The sequence below is a fragment of the Typopeltis vanoorti genome, chromosome 6 (genome assembly GCF_054136105.1).
Source record: "Typopeltis vanoorti isolate ZY-2024b chromosome 6, IOZ_Tvanoo_1.0, whole genome shotgun sequence".
In the NCBI taxonomy this organism is placed as follows: Eukaryota; Metazoa; Arthropoda; class Arachnida; order Uropygi; family Thelyphonidae; genus Typopeltis; species Typopeltis vanoorti.
The window spans coordinates 71,232,102-71,258,186 of record NC_143554.1 but is presented as its reverse complement, the minus strand read 5'-3'; the positions used below and the strand labels follow the sequence as shown (position 1 = coordinate 71,258,186).

General features: G+C 35.3%; 1 protein-coding gene across 1 annotated transcript in view; it reads left to right on the top strand.

The window, feature by feature from the left end:
• Window positions 1-26,085, top strand: part of LOC150105530 (reversion-inducing cysteine-rich protein with Kazal motifs-like) — a 279,764-nt gene that overhangs the window by 199,491 nt on the left and 54,188 nt on the right. The window contains exons 15-17 of the mRNA XM_090394242.1: window positions 4,568-4,684; window positions 11,705-11,786; window positions 16,840-16,932. Of these exons, the coding sequence (XP_090250368.1) occupies window positions 4,568-4,684; window positions 11,705-11,786; window positions 16,840-16,932 (292 nt within the window). The remainder of the gene's footprint in view (window positions 1-4,567; window positions 4,685-11,704; window positions 11,787-16,839; window positions 16,933-26,085) is intronic.

Genomic DNA, 26,085 nt, shown 5'->3' with positions numbered 1-26,085 from the left:
AGCCTGCTTGTTATTATTATTATTATTATTATTATTATTATTATTATTATTATTATTACCCCAAGATTTCATGGAGTCAAAGACTCATCTGGAAGGTCCTTTTATCATACATACAGCTCATCATACCGTGCCTTGAACACATTCAAACTCCTTACAGACACCACACTCTCAGGCAAGGCATTCCAATCATTTAGAACTCTGCATGAAAAAAAAACCTGCCTCTTACACCCTCTTTATACAGTTTCCAGGGATGACCTCTGGTTCTCCCCGTGATCTCCCACTATTTTTTGTAGAACTTCTCCAGCATTGATCCTATAGCAACCCCTTACCAACTTATAGGTCTCTATCATATCTCCCCCTCTTCCTCTTGTCCACCAGACTCTACAAATTGCATCTTCTCAATCTTTCCTCATACTCGACACTCCAGAGGTCAGAAACTACCTTAGTCAATTGCCTTTTGGACCCTTTTTTTTATTATTATTATTATTATTATTTCGGGCGACTCCAGGAGTCCTTAGACTCATCGAGGGAGGCCCTAAACATCATGTCCACACAACTATACGATTACATTCTCACAGTATCTATCATACCTTGTCTTGAACTCGTTCACCATCATAGCACCCACAACAGACTCTGGCAGCTTATTCCACTCATTTACCACTCTAAAAGTAAAGAACCCAGCTCTAACACCCCTGCTAACCACACTCCTGCCCAGCTTCCATAGGTGTCCCCTAGTTCTCCCACCACCAGTCCTGATCTCAAAAATATCCTCTGAATTAATCCTATAGAATCCCTTTAGCAATTTGAATGTCTCAATCATATCTTCATCCTTGTGAAAACCAGTTGAACAAATCTGGGCACAATAGTCCATGTGTGGCCTAATCAATACAATGGAACAAGAATCTCCCTACTTCTACACGTCAGTGTCTTCTCCGCATCATTCCCGGAAGCCTTTGTGATGTCTTCACAATTTTGGCTATGTGTCCCCTAAATTTCAGATCCTTATCCACTATCACCCCCAAGATATCTTATTTCTTCCACCTCCAACAATATATCCTCACCAAGCATAAATTCTGCATCCCATCTTTGTTTTCCAAATTTTAAAACCTTACATTTTGCAACATTGAACTCGCATCCCCATTTCAAATCTTCTTGTAAGGCCACAACATCTTCACTACCCTTCATGGTTCATCCCAACTTTGCATCATCTGCAAACAACTAAATATCTCCATCCAAATCTTCACCTATATCGTTAATATACAAGTTAAACAGTGATGGCCCCAAAACAGATCCCTGAGGCACTCCACTAGTGACTTTCCTTTTCCTGGATATCACTCTCCCATACACAACTTGTTGATACCTATCAGATAGCCAGTCTCCAATCCAATGCACTAATCTAATATCCAACTCCATCTGCTCTAGTTTGACTATGAATTTATCATGAGGTACTCTATCAAAAGCCTTTGCGAAATCTAAGTATATTACTGTGTATCCTTTTCCTCTGTCCAAGGAAGCAGTCACTTTATTGTAATAAATAAGTAGATTACTAAAACATGATCTCCCTTTAGCAAATCGATGCTGTCCATCAAAGATAATACCATTGTTGTCAACCCAACTCTGGATCCTAGTTCTCACAAGCTTCTCCAACAACTTAACCACAACACCTGACACACAGATAGGCCTATAATTTGATGCTTGAGTTCAATCACCTCCTTTATGAAGTGGCACAATCTTGTCCTCCTTCCACTCCTTAGGGACTTGACCGAATGCAAGACTCATATTAAAAAAAAATATGTCAAGACAGGTGCCAACTCCCTGGCACATTCCTTCAGAATATGTGGTGATATATTATCAAGTCCCACAGATTTATTAACATCTAGTTTCCTCAACACTCCATACACCTCTTGCTCACTTAAAGTCAGTCTCTCCTCCCCATCATCTACTGCTCTCAATTTCTCCATGAAGTCACATTCACAAGATTGAAAGACCTTTATGAATTGCTCATTAAGTATCTCCACCACACATTCTGCAACAGCTGTCTTTATACCATTTTCTCTTATCAGTACCATCCTTCCATAATCAATCTTTCTTTTGCTGGCTACATATCGAAAGAACTCCTTACGATTCTTTTTGGCTTCATTAGCTAACTGCTGTTCATACTTCTCTTTAGCTACCCTCACCAACCAAGCCACCCCGCCTTGCCTGGTCTTTGTAGACCTCATGGAATTGGTTATTTCCACTTCTCTTATGCTGCCTCCACAATGTCCTCTTTCTCTGTATCGCATGCTTAATCTCTTTATTCATCCATCTCGCACCTACCTTATTTAACCTTCTCACCCTTGGAATACACTTAGACATTGCATCTACTAGATAGTTTTTGAAAATCCCCCAAGCTGCATTGATCTCTTTTCCAGCTAACTCCTCATTCCATGCTTGTTACTTATGTTATGATATTTAATCCTGTCTGCATTGACTGCTAGGTATGTAAATGCACAATTTTCTATCTGATTTTGCCTATTTTGCAGGGTGAAAAATCAGGTGTGATTTGAACTTGTCTTTTCACTTCTTTTCATTTTTTTTTCATGTTTATATAAAAATTATGTAAAAAATATAGCAAATAATGCAATAAAAATAGTATAATATTTTATGATGATGATGATGATGAATTTAAAAAATGTTTTAACTTAATTTTATAGTCTGTTTATGAAAATTTTTATTAGATATTTATGATACTATAAAAACAAACATAAGAAAATCATAATTATGTAAGATTTACACCCTGGTTTTGAGGATATTGATGGAGACCATATTGAGGCACTATTACATTGTACATGGAAGCATTCAGCTGAACTACTTATGCCACTAAGCAAACAAATAAAAGAAGAATCTGAATCTATGCTGATGAAGTGGAACTTATAAAAACTCTGTCAATGAATAATATAGCAACAATCATTGATTTGAAAAAAAAAAAAAAAAGAAATTCAGATCATCAGAAGAACTAAGTTATGAGTGAAGCAAATTGTATCTTTAACTGCTCAGTTATTTTACAATGAATAAAGGTAGACATGAGTTTGAGGTGATATGATAGAGACATTAATTTGACCTTCCATTACATGACTCTTGGAAAAAAACTTTGAACCTGCATTTCATCTGAACCATTAAGTTTGTGTCTTTTTTTTTTATATGGATTCCCCACAAGAGATCGAAGGGCCAATAAACACATCAGTGTCATGTCTTGTGGGGGAGGGAGAAAGATTAGCAGCAAGTATAATTTATCATATAATTAAATTTCATAGTATGTTCAAAAATTATTGATTGCTAATTAGAAATTTTAAAAGCAAAAATTTTGTGTGTGTGCAGTTACTAGGCATGTGTGCTTCCTTTTTGACTGGTGCTGAAAGTTGTGCATGCACACATGCACAGCTTAGATGGAACATTGGTCTAAAGTAACCTCCAATTAAAATTTTCTTTTCATTTTTTTCATTTTTTATGCTTTATAATCAGTTGTAGTAATTTGTTTGAAAGCCATGTATAAATATTACCTGAAAACTTGGTGATATAAATTTGACCATGAATGTAAAGCACAGAAATTACTATATATTATTTGCCATTCATGTGCAATAACCATTGATTACTATTTATTATAATTATTATTATTGCACCCTTGGTGCAATAATAATAATAATGGAATCAGCAGATTCATCGTGGGAGGTTCATTCAACTGACAACATATTTATCATGCCCAATCTTAAAATACTTAACACTCCTTGCATTAACAACACATTCTGGTAATGTGTTCCATTCACTAACAATTCTCCATCTTTACATATCCATGCTGACCATCATAAAGAATGTATTAACTGTGTCCATCAACCCAATCCTGTATTCTATTCATAACTAATCTGATTTCTATTCTCATCCTCACCTTTATGCATTCCAGCACCTTTTGCTGCTGTAACTGTATCTTCAATCTCTTATCGTACAATTCGTTTAGTTGTGCTATCCTGCTTTGCAAGTAGACTGATAATTTACTACATTAACTTCTTGACTCTGTGCCTTCTCAGAAAACAATAGCCTTTCTAAATGTTCAACACCAAACCTATTCAAATGCAACCCATGAACTTTAAACCATTCTAACTTTCCTTCAAATTCATGCCACAGATTTACAAATTTGAATCCCCCCCTTTTGCCTCACACAACTCAACCATCTTACTATTCATTATCTCTGCTCTCCTTCTCAATTTACTGTTGTCATATCTGGGCAACACACGCCTATGACTTTCCCAACAACACTATTCTTTACCTGCTACTTCCTCAGGTTCTATCAACACTCTTTTTTTTCCCCGACTAAATCATTTGTGCCTATGATTACCACTAATTTATTTCTATAAGTCATCAAATTGAGAGAATTCATGTACATTTCAATAAATGTTGATTTACAGCATCACCTCAGGTGTGCATATATGTTGTAAATCAAGTGTTCTTTGTTAGGGTCTGTTACCATATGTTTCCAATTGAGTGGTTACTTATGATGATGGGGAAAATAACATAATATTCTTATTTATAGCTCATGGTGCACAGTTTCATCAGAATTGCAGCATTTGCCTGTGCTATGCAGGAGAGATTAGCTGTTCCCACAAACATTGTAAAGAAACAAATATAAAATATGGAAGGTTATCTTCAGGTTAGTGTTATCAGTTTCTATTTTATTTTACGTAATATTTTTATGTAATATCTTATTTTATTTTGCATTTTACTTTAATAATATATCATCTGATGTATATTGTGATATATTTTATAATAATATAATATATATATTAGGTACATTAACTTGCTAACTAGTTGTATTTTTATAACTTGCTAACTAGTTGTATTTTTATAAACCTAGGTATTTCCAAAGTGCAGTTTGTAGTGACAATGCTATTTGATAGACAAGCCCTGCATTCTAATCTCATCTAAGACAGGAAGAACATTTATAGGGTATTTTCAGTTGAAAGTGATCAGTGGACCTGAGAAGTAGTGTTGTCTCCAAATCTTCCATCTCCCCAACTAACTTTTGTATGCAATATTTTGAGTGGAAAACTCTAAACTCTTCTATCCTCAAACCTAGAGTTTCATCCAGATATATAGAGGATTTGTACAATGAAGATATTAATATTGGAGGAGAATTTGAAAGGATAGAATTTGTTGAAGACTCTGTGATAATGAAAAGTGAATGATATGGACAATGGAACAGTTATGAAAAGGAAAAGCTTCTGGAGCTGATGGAGTATCAGTAGAATTACTGAGAGCAGCTAGGGATGAAGTAGTGAATATATTAACTGAAATTTGTCAACAGATTTGGATGAAAATATACTGACCTAGAGACTGAAAAATAGTATTCATTCAAATTCAAAACAAAAAAAAAAGTCAAATCCCAGATTGTAAGAATTACAGAACTATTACTTTAATTTCACATGCAAGTAAAGTTATTATTACTACACTTCCATGGAGTTGACAGACTCATTGTGGCAGATTGATTTAACTGACAACATATTTATTGTACTGAATCTTAAAATCCTCAACACTCCCTACATTAACAATGTATTCCAGTAATGCATTCCAGCATTCCATTCACTCACAATTCTCCATGTAAAAAATCTAGTCCTCATACTCTTCTTCACCACTCTCTTACATAATTTCCAGAGATGGCCTCTAGTTCTTCCTCTCTCACCCTCTACTCTTTTTATTATCCCTTTGGTATTAATTCTATAAAATTCCCTCACTAACTTAAATGTCTCTATCATATTACCTCTTTTCCTTTTATCCATTAAACTCTGCAATCCACACTCCTGGATAGGGTGACTCTTCATAGCTAACATTCCAGAGTCCTGATATTGTCTTAGTCTCGTCTCTGGACCCTCTCCAAAGTTTCCACATCACAGTGAAAACCAGGTGGCTTTATACAGTGGCACAATCATCTCCTTATCTCTACATGTTAGTGTACTTCTTATTCTTATCATAGCAGCACTATGATGTGCAGTCTTTGCAAGTTGTAGTGCTGCTATTGCACTTGCAACATGCCCTCTAAACTTCAATATATGTCACATCACTCCTAAATCTTGAATCTCATCCACTTCCTGCAGTACAGTATTATTAATATAGTGCACAGACTTATATTTCTGCACTCCAAAATGCAACGACTTGAACTTATTAATATTAAAACTACAACCCCCCATTCCTTTGTCCAAGTCAAAAGTCTATTCAAATCTTCCTGAAGGGAATTAACATCAGCACTACTACTTAAAATTCTTCCTAACTTTGCATCATCAGCATTTTTAGTGAAGATGTTAAATTAAATATGGAAATACACAATGGAATAAGCAAAGTTAGTGTGGGAGTTAATTGAATACATTTATATCTAATAAGAGAGAAATTAGTTATAAAATTAAACTAGCTGTATTATAATAGTTCAAACAAATTTTAACTTATGGATTTGAGAGGTAGGTTAGAATTGAAACAATTAATCAAGAACACTAAAACAGTTCATCAAAAACCTCAGATATGAGAGTTCTGAAAAAAAAATTATGAATGTAGACAGATGGCATCAATGGCAGAATCATATTATTATTATTATTATTATTATTATTATTATGTGACACCTCCAAGGAGTCCAAGGACTCATCGTGGGAGGGAGCTGTATTCTATTGTGCTACATACATCTCACCGTCTTCCCTACTATGTAATTCTCCAACTACACACAACACTATCTACAGTCCATCAGACACTACTACTGCTATCAACGCTATCTACAATCCACCACCATCAACAACGACAGTGGTTTTTTTTTTTCTGTGAATTGTGTGTGTGTTCTTGTGGCCGATTTTCCTGCATGCACGATGAAGCATACAATGAAAAAAACTGAAGTGTACATATGAAGCACTTCGATTATACTGTATATGTTAAGTAAACTGAGAAACGCCAATGCTGTGCAGTATGCGCACATGCGTTAGTTTTTGTGGGGGGGGGGGGGTACTAGATAACTCTAAATAACCATGAAAGTATAGAAATTCCTTTTGATCAGGTGATATTATCTGGAAGGTAAAATAGCCTACAAAGAGCAATGTTTATGTTAAATGTTATAGTAATGACACGATAGTCTTAATGAAAATTCAGTTCTTACTTCAGATATGACAGATTATATGAGAGTGAAAAAATATATAGAAAAGAAAGCTTAAGGCTTGATAAACAGGGTTGTTAATCACAATGTAGTACAAAACGAATCATATTTCAAGATATGTTTTCGCAGCGTCACATTATAATACAGAAAGAACATTCTCAACAGCACACACACACACATGAAATATATTTTGGAGAAATTGAATTTACAACTACAAAATATTTGCAGTTAATTAAAATAAATGAGGATGTATTAAAATAATTGAAAGTAAAATCAGTTGAAGGAGAGTAAACCACAGAAATTGTGTAAGGGCATGGTTAACAAGGGTGTTATGACTAGATTTTTTACTTGGAGGGTGGTGAATGGGTGGAATGCATTGCCAGAGGTGGTTGTGATTGCTTTGTCTGTGAATGAGTTTAAGAAGAGGTATGATAGGTATTGTTGCATTGTGTGTACAGGTGTTGGAAAGTTCTGCAGGCATCAAAAAAATCACCCAAATTTAAACAGTTGAATTCTACTATTTTTAGTACTGGAAGAGGAATAATTAAAGCTGATAGACTTTAAAAATAACTCTAGAAAATATTTGTTTAAAATGCTAATTGAAGCACTCATTCAAATTTCAAAATTATAATTACAATTACAGAGACTACAATTTTTTGAAAAAATAAGATCCACTTTATGACTCTAAAATAAAAAATAACTTCCAAATATAAAAAATAATTTTGCAAAAATGAATTCAGCTATCGTATCTAAAATATCACAACAAACCTATTCAGAAAAAAATATCCATTAATGTATCATCGCAACCTATTATTCTTTATCACACACATTCATGAATGTGTGAGTAGAGCTAATATCTGGTTGCATGACTGCTTAAAGAGAATGAAAGCAGAAAGTTTGGCAAAACAGGTGTTTGCCACCAGGATGATAGGAAAAAAGTACAGAGGAAGACCAAGATCTAGAAATTTAGTGATATATGGTGGAAGGGTGGTGAGGCGCAATACATAGCCTCTCCCACTCAAATGTCAACCTCACCTTCCCGTGGTCCATCCTGTTCTAAAAGTACAAACGAGGCATTCGCGACCGAGTATGGGCAGTATAACCTTAACACCCTAACAGAGTAAATGCTGTTAGATCTGCCTGTCCAGAGGCGTTAGGTAGCAGCCCTACCACTGGACTTACCCAGAACCTGCCCTGGGGAAATTTAAAATACTTTCAAGTTTCATGCAAAGAAAAGCCGGATGGACTGTCAGGGAAAAGACCACAACCCAGGAAACGGTAAACAAAATTGGAAAAAGGAACACATAATGAAGATTGCAACATGGAATGTGAGAAGCATTGCACACAAAGAAGAACTTGATAAACAACTAAACCAAGCTAACATAAAGATATGTATAGTAACAGAAACAAAGAAAAAACAAAAAGGTACAAAAGAAACAAACAACTATATACAAATCTACAGTGGGGTAAAAAAAGAAGAAAGAGCAAAAGCAGGTATAATGATTATGGTACATAAATCCCTAAAGAACAGTATTGTATATTACAACTATTTGAATGAAAGACTAATAGAAATTAGACTCAAGACATTAAGAGGCCACATAATAATTGGTGCATATGCACCAGAAGAGGGAAAAGAAGAAGACAGTAATATATTTTATAAAGAATTACAGAATGCCATAGATAAAACAAACAAAACTGACTATTTACTGCTAGCAGGAGACTTAAAGACTTAAATGCCAGAATAGGAAACAAAAAATACAAAACAAACATAGGTAAATTTGGCGAAGATACATGTAATCAAAATGGTCGCAGATTGCGCGATTTTGTCATTTATAATAATATGAGAATAATGAATTCAATGTTTAAACACAAGGAAATACATAAATATACTTGGTCAGCCAGAGGATACAAATCAGTAATTGATTTCGTTATCACAAATTTTAAATTAGCAGAGTTAATTTTAGACGTAAGAGCATATCAAGGCTTTGAATTAAACTCTGATCATTATATGGTATCAGCAAAAATTCGTTTTAAACCAAAGTGGCTAAAAACACATAGAATTGAAAATTCTTACCAGCCAAGCTACAAAATTTCTTCATTACAGGATCCTCAAGTTAGACTACAATATCAAAAATGCGCAAACTTAAGAACAGAAACCACACATGAATCAAGTGACATAGAAGATGAATGGGAAAATTTGAAACAAATTCTCACAAAAGCAGCAACAGAAACCTTAGGAATAAAGCACAAATGGATTAGAAAAAGAGGACTACGAGACTGGAACAAAGAAATAGAAAATATAATAAAAACCAAAAAGGACAGTTACCAGAAATGGCTAAATTCCAAAACAATAGAAGCAGAAATAGAGTATAAAAGAAATAGTGCAATTGCAAAATGAGAAGTAAGGAAAAAACATAGAGAAAGATGGAACAATTTCGTAACAGAACTAGAAAAGGATTTATTTAAGCCACAACCCAAAACCTATAAAGTAATAAAATACATGAATAAAGAAATAAAAGAAAAGATAAAAATACAAACAATAGATTTAGAAAAATGGGTGACCTATTTCCAAAATCTCTGGACAGATGAGAACAATGAATTAAAATTTTATAAGACAAAGAATGACCTAATAGAAAATATCACAATGTTAGAACTGAAAAATATAATAAAGAAGATGAAAAATAGGAAAATGCCAGGAGAAGACAATATAAATATAGAACTATACAAAAATGCAAGTGAAAAATTTAATGAAAGACTTATGAAATTTTTTAATATGGTTTGGATAGTTAGTTGGTTAAAATCCCTAACTCTTGGAAAAAAGCACTGGTTATCCCAATCTATAAAAAAGGAAATAAAGACAATGGCAATAATTATAGGGGAATTAGCCTGCTAAATACAGGATATAAAAATATGCAGGAATATTAAAAGAGAAACTAAGCAGCATTGTAGAAAACAAATTACTAGAACAAAATGGTTTCTGAAAAGGCCGATCATAGATCCAATTTTTACTTTAAAATTATTAATAGAAAAGAGAAGAGAATTTCAAAAAGAAACAAATGTGGCCTTTATTGATATGAAGAAGCCTTTGACAAAATTAATAGACAAAAATTGTTTAAAATATTAACCGATTTAGACATATACCAAACCAACTTTTACAATCTATTCAAGAAATATATACAGGAAATAAAATAGCAGTTAAATTAGAAAACACCTCAGAATGGAAAGATATATATATATTAAGAGGAGTACGACAAGAATGTACCCTCTCACCTCTGCTTTTCAATATATATATAAATGAAATATTAACAATCTGGAAACAGCATAACCCATTTGGTATACAAATGACCCTGCAAATGAAGATAGATACACTACTATTTGCAGATGATCAAATAGTATTAGCTACATCAGAAGATGACTTACAAAGATCATCTTCTGATGTAGCTAATACTATTTGATCATCTGCAAATAGTAGTGTATCTACTATTTGCAGATGATCTACCCAGTAAGAAGTAAAATAGGATAGATAATAAAATACTAGAATAAGTAAACACTTTCAGATACTTGGGATGTGATCTATCATACGAAGAAGAAAAAGACATAGACACTAAAATATCAAACTTTGTCAAAGTAAATGGCATAATAAATAATATATTTAAGCCATCCCTGGTACAAAAACACACTAGAATCAGACTATATAATGTCTTGTCAAAACCAACTCTACTATACGGAAGTGAAACATGGACCATGAAAAGGAAAGATGAAAAATGAATTCAAACAGCAGAAATGAAGTTCCTCAGAAAAACAGCTGGATATACCAAGTGGGGCCACAAAACAAATGAAGAAATCTTACAATCCCTGAAAATAAAACCAATTAATTACTACATAAGACAGTATAAACAAAAATGGCTAGAACATTTAAATCGAATGGACAACAGCAGACTACCAAAAATATTATACAGATACAAAATAAGTGGAAAAAGAAGAATCGAAAGACCAAGAAAGAGATGGCATGAGACCGGAACATGGTCTCATGCCATCTCATGCCATCTTCCTAACATGGAATTTAGGCCATGTGGCCTAAATTCCATGTTAGGAAGAAGAAGAAGAAGAAGATGATTAAGTTTACTTTATTACTATAACATTTCCTTATACCTCTCAATTGAGAGTACATGCAAAAAATGAGATGAGATGAGATGATATTATGTTATGTTTTTAATAGAAACGAAAAAACTATTCAGGTCTTTTTGAGGTCTGCAAGTCTTTTTTATGAGATGAGGTCTTTGGGGGTTTAAGAACTCTTATATCAAAACTGTAATTACTGATTTTTTGGAAGGCATGTGTTTCATGTAATGCAATATTAAGGCATCTCACTCATACTGAATATTATGCTAGTTCCATAATATTTGATTAGTTTTTTTGAAACTGCTTTTGAATTTTGTAATGGGTCAATTTCTTGAAATTTTAATGCTAGACTAAGCACTTTTCAAGGTTTTCCTAAAAGTGTTTCTAATTGCAAAAGAAATTTAATTATTTTTTTAATTGTAGACCTTCCTTGTCAGTGTCCTGATCACTATGTCCCAGTGTGTGGAATCAATGGCAAGAGTTATCCAAGTCCATGTTTAGCCAGGTAAGAAACTATCCATCTGATTACAAATTTTAATGTATTTGAAAACAAAAAAGTTTGCTGTTATGGTATTCTCTGTTACATAATGTAGAATAACATTTAACACATGATTGGTGTATACAAATCAGAACTTCAGAGTCCCAAGATTTGTTCCTTTCACACACTTCTACCACATTAGCATGCATAACATTTTAAAATGCAAAGCATGTGATGATGTTTATCAACATTATGTTAGTGAATGAGTGAGCAGAAGGTATATATTAGACAGATTCGGTACTTGTTTATTATGTTATAGCATATGCTGCCATAGCAAAGTCACTCACTATAATTACTGAAAATTTCCAACCTACACCTGTGAGGTGTAGGTTGGAAAGTTGGTTAGTTGTGTGAAATTGGTTATTTAGTAAAGATGTAAAGACTCGATCTTATGCTTGGAGATTGATATCAAAGTGGAATAGGTTGCTACAATCATGAATGCTTTGTCTGTGAAGGAATTTAATGATAGGCATTGTGTCAGTAATGGTTAATGTGGACATCCAATGGGGAGTCTTCAGACTCCATGTAGACATCCATGTAATATTAATAAATGAGATATGAGATTGTCCTTTTGCCCATCTCTGGTTAAGAAGACCTAAAATATGCAGAAGTAAGGATGTTATAAATTACTAAAGAATAACCCATAGCCTCTTTATATCCAGAAGTAAAAAGATGATGATTATCAGTAATGCAATACTTGTATATGCATTACTGCACGTGGCTTTGAGTTTTCAAGAGCATGAGGATATATTTCAAAGAACCTGGAGAAGAGTAACCAAGTTAGTGGCTGGTCTCTAAAATGTTGGATATGATGACAGATTAATGGAATGATATTACAGAGCCTGGTTGATAGGAGTAGTGATATTATTGAAGCATATAACTTGGTAAGGAGTTGTTATCAGATTATTGTAGAAGAGATTTTGTTTGGAAAAAATTTCTTCTACATTAAACTGTATAAGGAGAGTTTGAAGATTAGAAGAGTAGTGGCACGAACAGTGATTGGTGTGTGCAAATCAGCAGTGAAGTTTATAGTATGATTTGATGATCTGTGTCGACCTATGTCCTCTAAGAGTGGAGACATTGGAAGGCAGTGACACTAATGATTTTGAAAGCATATGGTGTGAGGTAGAGGTGGGCAAGACAGGATATTTAGTGGGGTGTTGCTACAGATCCAGGAGTACAAAGGGTGGGGACCAGGAAATGTTTAGACAGTTGAGTTTGGCAAGTGCAAGAAGAATGATTGATATGGGAGATTTTAACTACAGTAGTATAAACTGGGGAGAGGAAGATGCACGTAGCAATAAGGGAATGGAATTTCTAGAATTCTCGAGGAACAAATGTCTTAGGCAACATGTAATAGAGGGAACAAGAGGTTCAAGAGTTTTGGATTTGGTTATAGCATCAGAAGAGTTGATAATAACTGAGATGACATCACTCCCACCAGTTGGAGAGAGAGAGTGACCATATGGTTTTGACTTGGCAAATGAATAGACATGCAGGAGTATCAAAGAGACGGGAACTTATGTGGAATTATAATGCAGGTGATTATAATAGTCTAGGATGTCAACTTGGGGAAGTTTCATGGAGGGAGGAATTGGAAGGCCGGGATATCATTAGTGCGTGTGAAATTATGAAAGAATATTTGTTAGCAGCAATGGTAAGTTGTATACCATGAGTGAACAAGAGGACACAATTTGGAGTAAAGTGGATGACAAATAATATTAAACAGGAACTGCATGCGAAAAAGAGGCTGTGGAAGAGATATAAGGAGACAGGAGAAGAGAAGATGCATGAAGAGTATAAGACACTGGCCAGAAGAGTGACTAGTATGGAAAGGAAGAAGAAACTGGAATATGAGAGGAGATTAGTCCTAAGATCCAAAGAAAATCCTAGGGAATTTTTTAGATATGTGGCCAGTAGGAGGAGAACTGACTGTGGAAGAATGCTATTGTGGGATAAAAATGGGAATAGAGTGACTGATGCAGAGGACATAGTAGAATTGTTCAATGAACACTTTATTGGAGTATTTCATCCTGGAGGAGTCAGTTTTAATGCTAGAGGGATAGGGCAGGTTCAAGGTTTAGAGGTACAGGAGGAGAGGGTGTTTCAAATACTGAGTACTATGGATGTCAGTAAAGCTGTTGGACTGGATAGTATTTCACCACAAGTTTTGAGAGGATGTGCTAGGGAACTGACAGTTCCTTAGCACATTCTCACAGTGCCTTTGACCTGGCTTTTCAATGAAAGTCTGGCTGTTGGAAAGGTGCCCATGGAATGGAGGGAAGGTAAGATAGTGCCATTGCATAAGGGTGGTAGCAGACTGGAAGTGTCTAATTATAGACCAATTTGTGTGTCATCAGTAGTTAGTAAGATCTTGGAGAAAGTAGTGAAGGACTGTATACAGCATTCGGCAGATGAGGGTAATGTTATCTGTGAGAGTCAACATGGATTTGTGAAGGGGCGATCTTGTTCTAGCAATATGATATGATAAAGTTACAAGAGCATAAGATGAGGGAAAGGTATATACTGCAATTTTCTTAGACTTAGCAAAGGCATTTGACAGGGTGCATGATAAGCTGATATTTAAGTTGCAGCACATGGGTCTGGATGTCAGATTGGTCAACTGGATTCAAGATTGGCTGTCCGATAGGTATCAGAGAGTTGTGTATGGTGGGGCAGTTTAAAGGAAGCAGAGGGTTACAAGTGGGGGTCCCACAGGGCTCAGTACTGGGACTCTATATTGCGTAACCTTTGTATCAATGACATTGTCAGTGGATTGCAAGGAGATATTCAGTTGTTTGCAGATGATGCGAAGCTGGAAGGATTATTAGTAATAGTGCAGATGCGGCAGCCCTGAAAGAGGATTTGAATAAGCTAGATAGATTGGCAAATGAATGGGGGGATGTCAGTTTAATGCAGCAAAATGTAAGGGCTTGAGGTTCGGGAAACATCGATGGGACACTGCATACTCTATGGGAAGAGCTATACTGGAGGAAGTAGGGGAGACAAGAGATCTGGGGGTTGATGATTGATAGAAATCTGAAATTTATGGGGCATATTGCAAAGGTGGCAAAGGTAACACAGAGGATTGCTGCAATAATGAGAAGGACACTGACCTGCAGTGATAAAACAGTTATCATTCCGTTGTATAAGACCCTGATCAGACTATACTTGGACTGTTGTTCTCAGATTTGGTCCCCAGGATTTCAAGGGGGATAAATTAACTGTGGAAAGGGTACAAAGGTGGATAACAAAGATGGTTTCAGGACTGTACAATGATAGTTATGAGGATCGGCTGAGGGAATGTAGACTGCAGAGTTTGGTGGATAGAAGAAGGAGAGGTGATATGATTGAGACTTTTAAACTGTTGAGAAGTGGTTACAGGGTTCACACTGGGGAGTTCTTTCACTTGGTTGAACAGCGGGAAGGAGTGATGACAAGAGGCCATCCCTGGAAGTTACGAAAGGAAACTGTGAGCAAGAGGGTGAGGAATAGTTTCTTTGCATGGAGGGTGGTTGAACCATGGAATGCATTGCCTGATGGTGTGGTGAAAGCGAGAACGGTCAATGAGTTCAAGGAGTGGTATGATAGACTTTGTGTTTCTTGGGGGGGGGGGAACCTCTCCTCGATGAGTCTTGATAGACTTTGTGTTTCTTAGGAAGGACCTCCCACGATGAGTCTTTTGACTCCATGGAGGCCTGAATAATAATAATAATAATCTTTATGTTCAGTTGGATTTCGTGTGATAAGTGTTTGATGCCATACAGATCCGATAATGATGGTCATAAATAACCTGACTATGAGACGTTTCAGGAATTAACATGAAAAAAACAAGGAATAAGTAATATTTAAGACTATATATTTCAGCTTGAATATTACAGGCCATCTCCAGTGACGACAACAGTTAATTACCAATAGATTGCAGCATTTCTTCAGAAAGGCTATCCTTGCTTGCATCTTACCTTGTAACACCAATAATTTTCCAAGTTTACCTGTCTTCTTGGTTGTTTCTTCCTCCTTGAAGTATTATCAATTGTTATTTAAGAGTTACTTGTGCCATGAGAGTTTTCTTGAATTAACATGAAAAAAAAAAAAAAAAACACAAGGAATAAGTAATACTATTTATTTAAGACCATATATTTCAGCCTGAATATTACAGGCCATCTTCAGTGGCAACAACAAAACAGTTATCTGTTATATGGCCTTAAATAAATAGTGTTACTTATCCCTTGTGTTTTTTCATGTTAATTCAAGAAATAACCTGACTTATCTGCTTACATTGTCATTTTGTTCAGATATTCTGGAAGGATATGCAAAGAATAATTGCTACTAGTTCAGGAATATTTAGCTATCCATATATATCCACATACACATTTATACACATATATAATTCTTTTTATATTCCATTCTAAATTCCTTTTTCATAAGTATTTTGATATCTTCAACATTTTTATTAACAATAACCAAAATCTCCAAAAAAGGAACTTTGGTTTTTAAAAAATGGAATTTAAACAGTAACACAAAGCTTTTAAAACACAGAAGTCAAACACAGATTTATCAAACTGTATCATAAATCACCCGAGATTATCTGTTAGCTTTTCTAAGGGGAACAGTCTCTCTCTCTCTCTCTCTCTCTCTCTCTCTCTCTCTCTCTCTCAACTTAAGAGATTTATTGAAAATATGTTAGTGCTGTATAAAAAGAAAAAAAAAGGGGGGAAATGTTACAGCTTCTCTCATTTCTGTAGGGAAAAATCAGTACATCTTTGACTTCTGAAATTATGCCATTTTACAAATGACTCTTGGCTGATTGGTCAGTTTTATATGTTGCAATGTGTATGTGACATCTTTTTCTTTCTTTAATACTTATATTTTTAATGCCTGTTGTAAAATTTCTTGAAACTAATGTGAAAGTTGCTGATATTTACAAGTCTGAATGTTCTCTTTAGTTAATATTCATACAGTTATAGTGTATTCATGAACTTGTATATTCAATATAAGTAATATTCATATTTTATTCCAGATGTGCAAAGTTAACAGATGGGCAGTTCGAATCTGGATCATGTTCTGAAATTGACCCTTGTAGTCTTAATCCATGTCACCACCATCACCAGAAGTAAGGTGTTATTTTATTTTTTATACATTCAAATGTAAAATATAAATAATATAAACTAAAATATAAAAGCAAGAGTAAAATTAAAATGGAAACCTCTCTCTCTCTCTCTCTCTCCACCCTTCTATTTTGCCTATCTAACCATACCATGTTGTTTTTTTTTCCCATAGTGCAGTAATATAGTATTATCCTAAGAATTAATTCCAATTCCATCTTCTCATTAATGGCTGTTGTGTTTTAGTGATGAGCTGATGTCTCACTCATTTAATATTAATAGTTTAATCCCATCTTTAGGATCCAGTCTTTAGGGGTGAATTTTTAAAATGGATGTTATAATTGCCTTTTCTAATTTTCCAGATATGACAATGATCATGACACTTTGGTAACAAAGTGGCTACACAGGCTGACAATCATTGCTGATTTGAGTGGTTGGCTCTTTTAATTATTATTATTATTATTATGATTTAGGCTTCCATGGAGTTAATCCCATCTTTAGGACCCAATCTTTAGGGGTGAATTTTTAAAAGGAATGTTATAAATTCTGTCATAGTGAAAAGTGCTTGGCATCAGTATCATATTTGGTTAGATGCATTTTCTGATTTTCCAGATATGGCAACAATCATGACACTTTGGTAACAAAGTGGAAATGCTGTCCACATAGCTACACAGGCTGACAGTTATTGTTGATTTGGGTGGTTGGCTCTTTTAATTATTATTATTATGATTCAGGCTTCCATGGAGTCAAAAGATTCCTGATGGGAGGCTCATCCTAGAAAATGCAGAGTCTATAATACCACTCCTTATACTCATTGACCATTTGTGCTCTCACCATTCTGTCAGGCATTGCATTCCATGGTTCAACCACCCTTCATGCAAAGAAACCATTCCTCGCCCTCTTGCTCACAACTTCCTTTCATAGCTTCCAGGGATGGCTCCTTGTCCTCCTTCCCTCTGTTCCAGAAAATGAAAGAACTCCCCAGTGTCAACCCTGTAACCACCTCTCAACAGTTTAAAAGTCTTACTCATATTACCTCTCCTTCTACACCAAACTTAGTAACCCACATTCCCTCAGCCTGTCTTCATAACTAACATTGTACAGTCCTGATACCATCTTTGTTTCTGCCTCTGCACTCTTTCCACAGTTAATTTATCCTCTTCAAATTCTGGAGACCAAATTTGAGAACAATAATCCAAGTGTGGTCTGATCAGGGCTTTATACAATGGAATGACAAATCTTTTATCTCTGCAGGTCAGCGTCTTTCTCAGTATTGCAGCAATCCTCTGGGTTATCTTCACCACTTTTGCAATATGTTCCCTGAATTTCAGGTTTCTATAATCATCACCCCCAGATCCCTTGCTTCCCATACCTCCTCCAGTACAGTTCCTCTAACAGAGTATGCAGCCTCCTATCGATTTATCCCAAGCTTCAAGACTTTACTTTTGCTGCATTAAACTTTGATATCCGAATGGGGTATCAAACAAAGTTTGATATCTTCATTTGCCAATCTGTCCAGTTTATTCAAATCCTCTATGCAGGGCTACAACATCTGCACTATTACTAATAGCACTTCCCAGCTTCACATCATCTGCAAACAACTAGTGTCCCCTTGCAGTCCACTGACATTGTCATTGATATTAAGGTTAAACAATATAGGTCCTAGTACTGAGGAGTACTGAGCTCTGAAGGACCCTACTTGTAACTTTCTGCCTCCTTGATATTGCCCCACCATACACAACTCTCTGATACATATCAGATAGCCAATCCTGAATCCAGTTCACTAACCTGACATCTAAACCCATGTGCTGCAATTTAAATATCATGTGATAATTTAAATTGCAGCACAATTAAACTTTGCAAAATGCAAAAAAAAAAAAAGGCAGAATATTCCTTTTTCCCTCATCAACCACTCTTGTCACTTTGTTAAGTGTTCCTTAACAAATCCATGTTCACTCTCACAGATAACAATTACACTATATGGTCCCTCACTAATTTCAAACTGATCTGTAATTTGACACTTACAGTCTGCTACCACCCTTATGCAATGGCATTATCTTACTTTCCTTCCACTCCTTGGGTACTTTTCCCTTGGCCAGACTTTCATTGAAAAGCCAGGTCAACAGAGCTGTCAGCTCTTTAGCACATTCTCTCAAAACCTGTGGCAAAATTCCATTTAGTCCCACTGCTTTGTTGACATCCAGAGTGCTCAGTATTTGAAACACACTCTCCTCTTGCACTTCTAAACCCCAGACTTGCCCTATCTTTCTAGTATTAAAACCTACTTCTCCAGGATGAAATATCCCAATAAAGTGTTCATTTGAACAAATCTACTGTGTCATTTGCATCATTCACTCTATTCTCATTTTTATCCAACAATGTCATTCTTCCACAATCATTTCTCCTCCTACTGGCCACATAGCTAAAAAAATTCCTTAAGATTTTCTTTGGAATTTCAGGACAAATCTATTCTCATATTCCAGTTTTGCCTTCTTTACCATACTATTCACTCTCCTGGCCCGAGTCTTATGTGCTTCGTGCATCTGCTCTCCACACCTCTCCTTATATCTCTTCCATAACCTCTTTTTAATTTGCAGTTCCTGTTTAATATTGTTTGTCATCCACTTCACTAGTACACCAAATTGTGTCCTCTTCTTCACTCGTGATATACAGCTTACTATTGCTTCTAATAAATATTCCTTCACAATTTCCCAAGCATTAATGAAATCTTGCCCTTCCAATTCCTCCCTCTAAGGAACTGCTCTAAGTTGATATCTGAGACTTTTATAATTACCTGCCTTATAATTCCACATACATTCCTCTCTCTTTGATACTCCTGCATGTCTATTCATCTTCCAAGTCAAAACCACATGATCACTCTCTCTTCAACTGGGGGAACAGAGATGCCATCTCAATTATTATCAGGTCTTCTGATGTTATGACCAAATCCAAAACTCTTGAACCTTGTGTTCCTTCTACCACATGTTGCCTAAGACATTTATTCCTCAAGAATTCTAGAAATCCCATTCCCTTATTATTACATGCAGTTTGCTCTTCTCAATTTATACTGCTGTAGTTAAAATCTCCCATAACAATCATTCTTCTTGCACTTGCCAAGCTCAACTGCCTAAACATCTCCTGCTCCTCATCATTTATGCTCCCTGGACTTGTAGCAACACCCCACTAAATATCTTGTCTTGCCCCTCTATCTCAAACCATATGCTTTCAGAACCATTAGTGTCACCGCTTTCCGAATTTTCCACTCTGAAAGGACATAGGTCATTACTTATCATAAGCAGTACTCCACTACCACCATGTTTTTTCTTCCTATCCTGTCGAAAAATGCTCTAGCCTGCTACTTCTATTGCTGTTAGTATATCATCTTCCATCAACCATGTCTCGAAGATCTTGCTAATCTTTGGACTGGCTAATGCTATCAGCACCACCAATTCATCTCCTTTATTCCAGATACTCCTTGCATTAGTATAAAGAATAAAAATGTCACTGTTTCTATATCATTATCTCTTCCATACTCCACTGGATTCAGCATTACCTGATGTATTCCCCCTTCTCCCAAGCACCTATTCCTACAAGAGGCTACCCTATATATATATATATATATATATATATATACACTACTTTGTACCTGACTGTTCACTTTGTTCACCTTTAGTCATTCATTCTTACAACAGTGCTTTCATAATAATGATGAAAACAAGTACATAACTTCTTGTTGAGTATAATTTATAGTGCTTTCATGTTATGGTATTAAATGTCAAAGTGAAAAGTGCTTATTGTTATCATCATTTATATTAGAAGCCTTTTCAGATTTTCTGAATTTGGCAGATCATTGTAGTTTGCAGATCTGTCAGTAATATTCCTTCTCTTCCAGGATCATTACATAAAATATGCTGAGAATTTTGTTTTGTTGTCTGTTTTGTCTTTCTGTATCTTGTTTAGTAATTAGAGTTGTTGTTTTCAAAGTTTCTTGGTTTCTTTTATTAGTCTTAAAATTAATGAATGCATCGAATATCTGGTTTTAGTTCAGTATTCAGCCAGTTTAGCGATATTCAGCTTCAACCAAATCAGTAGAAAGACTGATTTGGTTGAAGGCTGGCTGAAGCAGAAAAAGTTCCTGTTGCATGCGGCATAACAAAACAACCAATTGAGAAAAGTCTCCCCATATCTTGCATGACTGCTCAAATAGAAGGATTTCCATGGTTAATGAGTAAACTTGTTCCACAGTACAATTTCTTAGAAAATATCTTTTGGCACTAGCATATTCCTTGAAAGAGTTTTTTTTTTTTTTTTTTCCAGAAGTTAAAAGTATTTATGAAGAAACCAGGCATATGCTTCTTCAAAAAAATGCTGAAAATTTCATTTTACCACATCATAATTTATCATGAATTCATTTTGATTATTAAATCCATAATTATTCTCAATATTTCACAATTATTTAAAATAAATTCCATCAATATTTTTGTTATTTGAAAAAATAAGAGCAATCCCCCCTGATTTTTATGCTATATTGTTTTGTAAATACAATGTAAAATTAAATGGTAGGTTTATTATATCAAAATGAAGGATATCATGGATCAATCTATATCTTATAGCTAAAATGTAGAAAGAATAAGAAGTTTTCAAAATTTACCAGTGAGCATATGAGAACAAGACTGGAATCAGAGTTGCCTTGGCTTGCACTATAAATAGTGCATACACAAACTCTGTCCACAGCTCGTGTATTCAATTTTATCAATACCTTGAGTAAATTGTACTAGTCTGAAGCACCAGACTTCAAATTGACCAAATTCAAAAATTTTGAGGTAAAGTACAGAGATTACCTCTCCAAAATCTTCGAGTGAGCTACAAGGTCATCTAAATCTTACTGAGTGATCCAAAATCACTACTAAACTCATTAAACTCTCATTGGTGGCCCCACTAAGTGACAAAAAAACCTCATTCATTGCTGTACATAACCTGTGTGAGAAAGTCAATTCATCATAAAAAGGTTTCAGGTATCTCATGTGATACAAAAGTGTCTAGCAAGTTAAAAAGAAAAATCTACAAAATGGTAGTGAGACCTGCATTGATGTATAGCAGTGAGACCTGGCAGATGACCAAGAGATGGGAGAAGAGAATGGATGTCACTGAAATGAGAATGCTGAGACTTGCAAGTGGTGTAACAAGTTTGGACAAGATCAAAAATCATTGATCAGGGGAACAATGAAGGTAACCCAAGTATCCGGAAAGATTAGGGAATCAAGGCTGAGGTGGTTTGGTAATGTTATGCAGTGAGACAAAAGCTATGTGGGAAGGAGAATGCTGGAGATGAAGCCAAGAAAAGAAGTAAAGGGGGAACCTAAACACTATGGCTAGACAGCTTGAGAGGGGACCTCCAAGACCTCAGACTAGAGGAGAGAATGGCCTTGGACAGAACTGAGTGGAGGAGGTTGATCCACTGCAGTGAGCCTACTTGAGTGGGAATGAAGCTGAAGAACTAAGAAGCTTATATTTGTCTTATACAAGATATTACAATAGACAATGTTACATATACATCTATATTTCGTAGCAAGATATGGAAACAAATGAAAGTAAGAAATGCAGAAAAATTTTCTTATTTTTTAAAATTTACTAGAAAGAAAGCTTATGAGAACATTATGTTCTTATAAACTTATTATTATTATGTGACACCTCCAAGGAGTCCAAAGACTCATTGAGGGAGGGCACCTACTCTACAGCTCTCCATCTCCACTACTCATCCACCAACTACACTCACACCATCTACTGTCCAATACCACCACTAGTGTTTTCACAGACAGTCAAAACATCTATGCCCACAGTGGGATTCAAAATCCACAGCCTTTTGGCTGGAAAGCAGATACACTAACCACTCAGCCAACCAGGCTGGCATATGTTCTTACACATTTTGACATTTTTGGTTATAAAATATGGATGGATCCATAATATCTTCCATTTCAGTATCTTATTTATTTAAAATTGAAGTATCTCAGCTCTATATTTAAAATTTAACAGTTATTATATTTAGGGAAAGCAAAATTGTATTTTCTCTTTTTATCAATGAAGAACCAAAATGTCTTCATCTTGGCAATGTAAAATAAACATAAATCGGAGATATAAGAAACTTGGCAAGTTTTGAATAAAGAAGAGAGAGCTTATGAGAATACAGTTCTCAGCATCAGAGTTGCCTTAGCTTGCACTACTGAAGAAACTTTCCAAGTTTCTTCAGTAGTACATGAAATATTATTTGATCTGTTTATTTTACATTGCCAAAATGAATACATTTACATACACACACACATGCACCATCACACACACACAAATCTCATCAAACTGAACTCATTTAATGTATCCACATTAACCACACTGTCAGACAATACATTCTGCTCACCAGCCACACTCCATTCAAAGAACCTGCTTACTCCTTTGCTCATACACTTTCCTTACATGGATTCCAGGGACAGCCTCTTGTTCTACCCCTCTCCCCACAGCTCATGAAAAATTTTTTTCCACATTTGCTTAGTGACAACCCCTTACCAGCTTATGTCTCAATCATATCTCCTCCTCCTCCTATATGCAAGACTTTGCAAATTGTATTCCCTCAATCTATCTTCATATCCTCACATTCCAAAGACCATTTATCACTTTTCTTTTAGGCACTGCACCCGTAACTTACTGTACATTGGTGAAACAGGACATACAATCCCTATACATAAGAAAGACCATATAAGACACATTAAATATAACTATTTTGGTGAAGCAGGCTTCTCAGATCATGCTCTCAACACCTTACACCAAATTGACTGGAAAAGTACCCGCTCTTTACACCACACAAAAACCTGGTATGAAAGAAAATTTAAGGAAGCCTGCGAAATTCTGATAAACCACCCAAATATCAACAATAATGGTGGCATGAAAATTCCAAGAATCTGGATGGCACACATTCAGCTCACCTAATATTTAGTATTCACTTCAGGACTCTAGGCAACCTTCAGCTAGTATTGGAAACCATTCCATACCAACTGGTTGGAATTTATATGTATAATCATGGTGTTAATATATATTTATATATATATAGACTTGTTGTTGCTCCCAATGTAATTTTACATTGGGAGCAACAACTTTACTACAACAACAACCTTACTACTACAACATAGCGTTGTTGTAGTAAGGTTTTTTTTTTTTTTTTTCCACTAGAGGTCAGGCAAATAATTGTTGTAACAGTTGGTCAGTAACTTTAACAAACCATGTAGATTGTAGTGCAGCTTATTTCTCTGTATATAGTATATATGCTCCAGAAGATGACCTTGATATAAAGGTCGAAACATTGAATGTGCATTTTAGTTTATATTAAACTAAAGTTTTACTCAAACATGGTAGTTGTCTCCATAATTTTCCAAAATGTACCATTTACCACCTTAGTCAAAATTGATTAAGGTGGTAACTTTCTAACATACATCCATGTCATCATGAAAACAAGGTGACCTATTCTGTGCAGAATAATCCATATGATGTCTGATGGTCTTATATAATATTATTATTATTATTATTATTAAACAAGACCTCATGGAGTCAAAGACTCATCTAGGAGGTCCTTTTATCTCACACATGAAAATTCCAAGAATCTGGATGGCACACATTCAGCTCACCTAATATTTAGTATTCACTTCAGGACTCTAGGCAACCTTCAGCTAGTATTGGAAACCATTCCATACCAACTGGTTGGAATTTATATGTATAATCATGGTGTTAATATATATTTATATATATATAGACTTGTTGTTGCTCCCAATGTAATTTTACATTGGGAGCAACAACTTTACTACAACAACAACCTTACTACTACAACATAGCGTTGTTGTAGTAAGGTTTTTTTTTTTTTTTTTCCACTAGAGGTCAGGCAAATAATTGTTGTAACAGTTGGTCAGTAACTTTAACAAACCATGTAGATTGTAGTGCAGCTTATTTCTCTGTATATAGTATATATGCTCCAGAAGATGACCTTGATATAAAGGTCGAAACATTGAATGTGCATTTTAGTTTATATTAAACTAAAGTTTTACTCAAACATGGTAGTTGTCTCCATAATTTTCCAAAATGTACCATTTACCACCTTAGTCAAAATTGATTAAGGTGGTAACTTTCTAACATACATCCATGTCATCATGAAAACAAGGTGACCTATTCTGTGCAGAATAATCCATATGATGTCTGATGGTCTTATATAATATTATTATTATTATTATTATTAAACAAGACCTCATGGAGTCAAAGACTCATCTAGGAGGTCCTTTTATCTCACACACATCTCATCATACCGGGTCTTAAACACATTCAAACTCCTTGCAGACACCACACTCTCAGGCAAGGCATTCCAATCATTCACAACTCTGCACGAAAAAAACCTGCCTCTCACTCCCCTACTCACACCCTCTTTATACAGTTTCCAGGGATGACCTCTGGTTCTCCCCTGATCTCCCACTATTCGCTGTAGAACTTCTCCACCATTGATCCTATAGCAACCCCTTACCAACTTATAGGTCTCTATCATATCTCCCCTCTTCCTTCTCTCCACTAGTCTCTGCAAATTACATCTTTTCAATCTTTCCTCATACTCGACATTCCAGAGGTCAGAAACTACCTTAGTCAGTCGCCTTTGGACCCTTTCCAACATCTCTTCATCCTTCTGAAAACCAGGTGACCAAATCTGGGCACAATAGTCCATGTGTGGCCTAATCAAAGCCTTATACAATGGAACAAGAATCTCCCTACTTCTACACGTCAGTGTCCTCCTCATCATTCCCAGAAGTCTTTGTGTTGTCTTCACAATTTTGGCGATGTGACCCCTAAATTTTAGATCCTTATCCACTATCACTCCCAGATCTCTTATTTCCTCTACTTCCAACAATATATTCTCACCAAGCATAAATTCTGCATCCCATCTTTGTTTTCCAAATTTTAAAACCTTACATTTTGCAACATTGAACTCACATCCCCATTTGCTTGCCCAATCACTCAATTTATTCAAGTCTTCTTGCAAGGCCACAACATCTTCACTACTCTTTATGGTTCGTCCCAACTTTGCATCATCTGCAAACAACTGAATATCTCCATCCAAATCTTCGCCAATATCATTAATATAC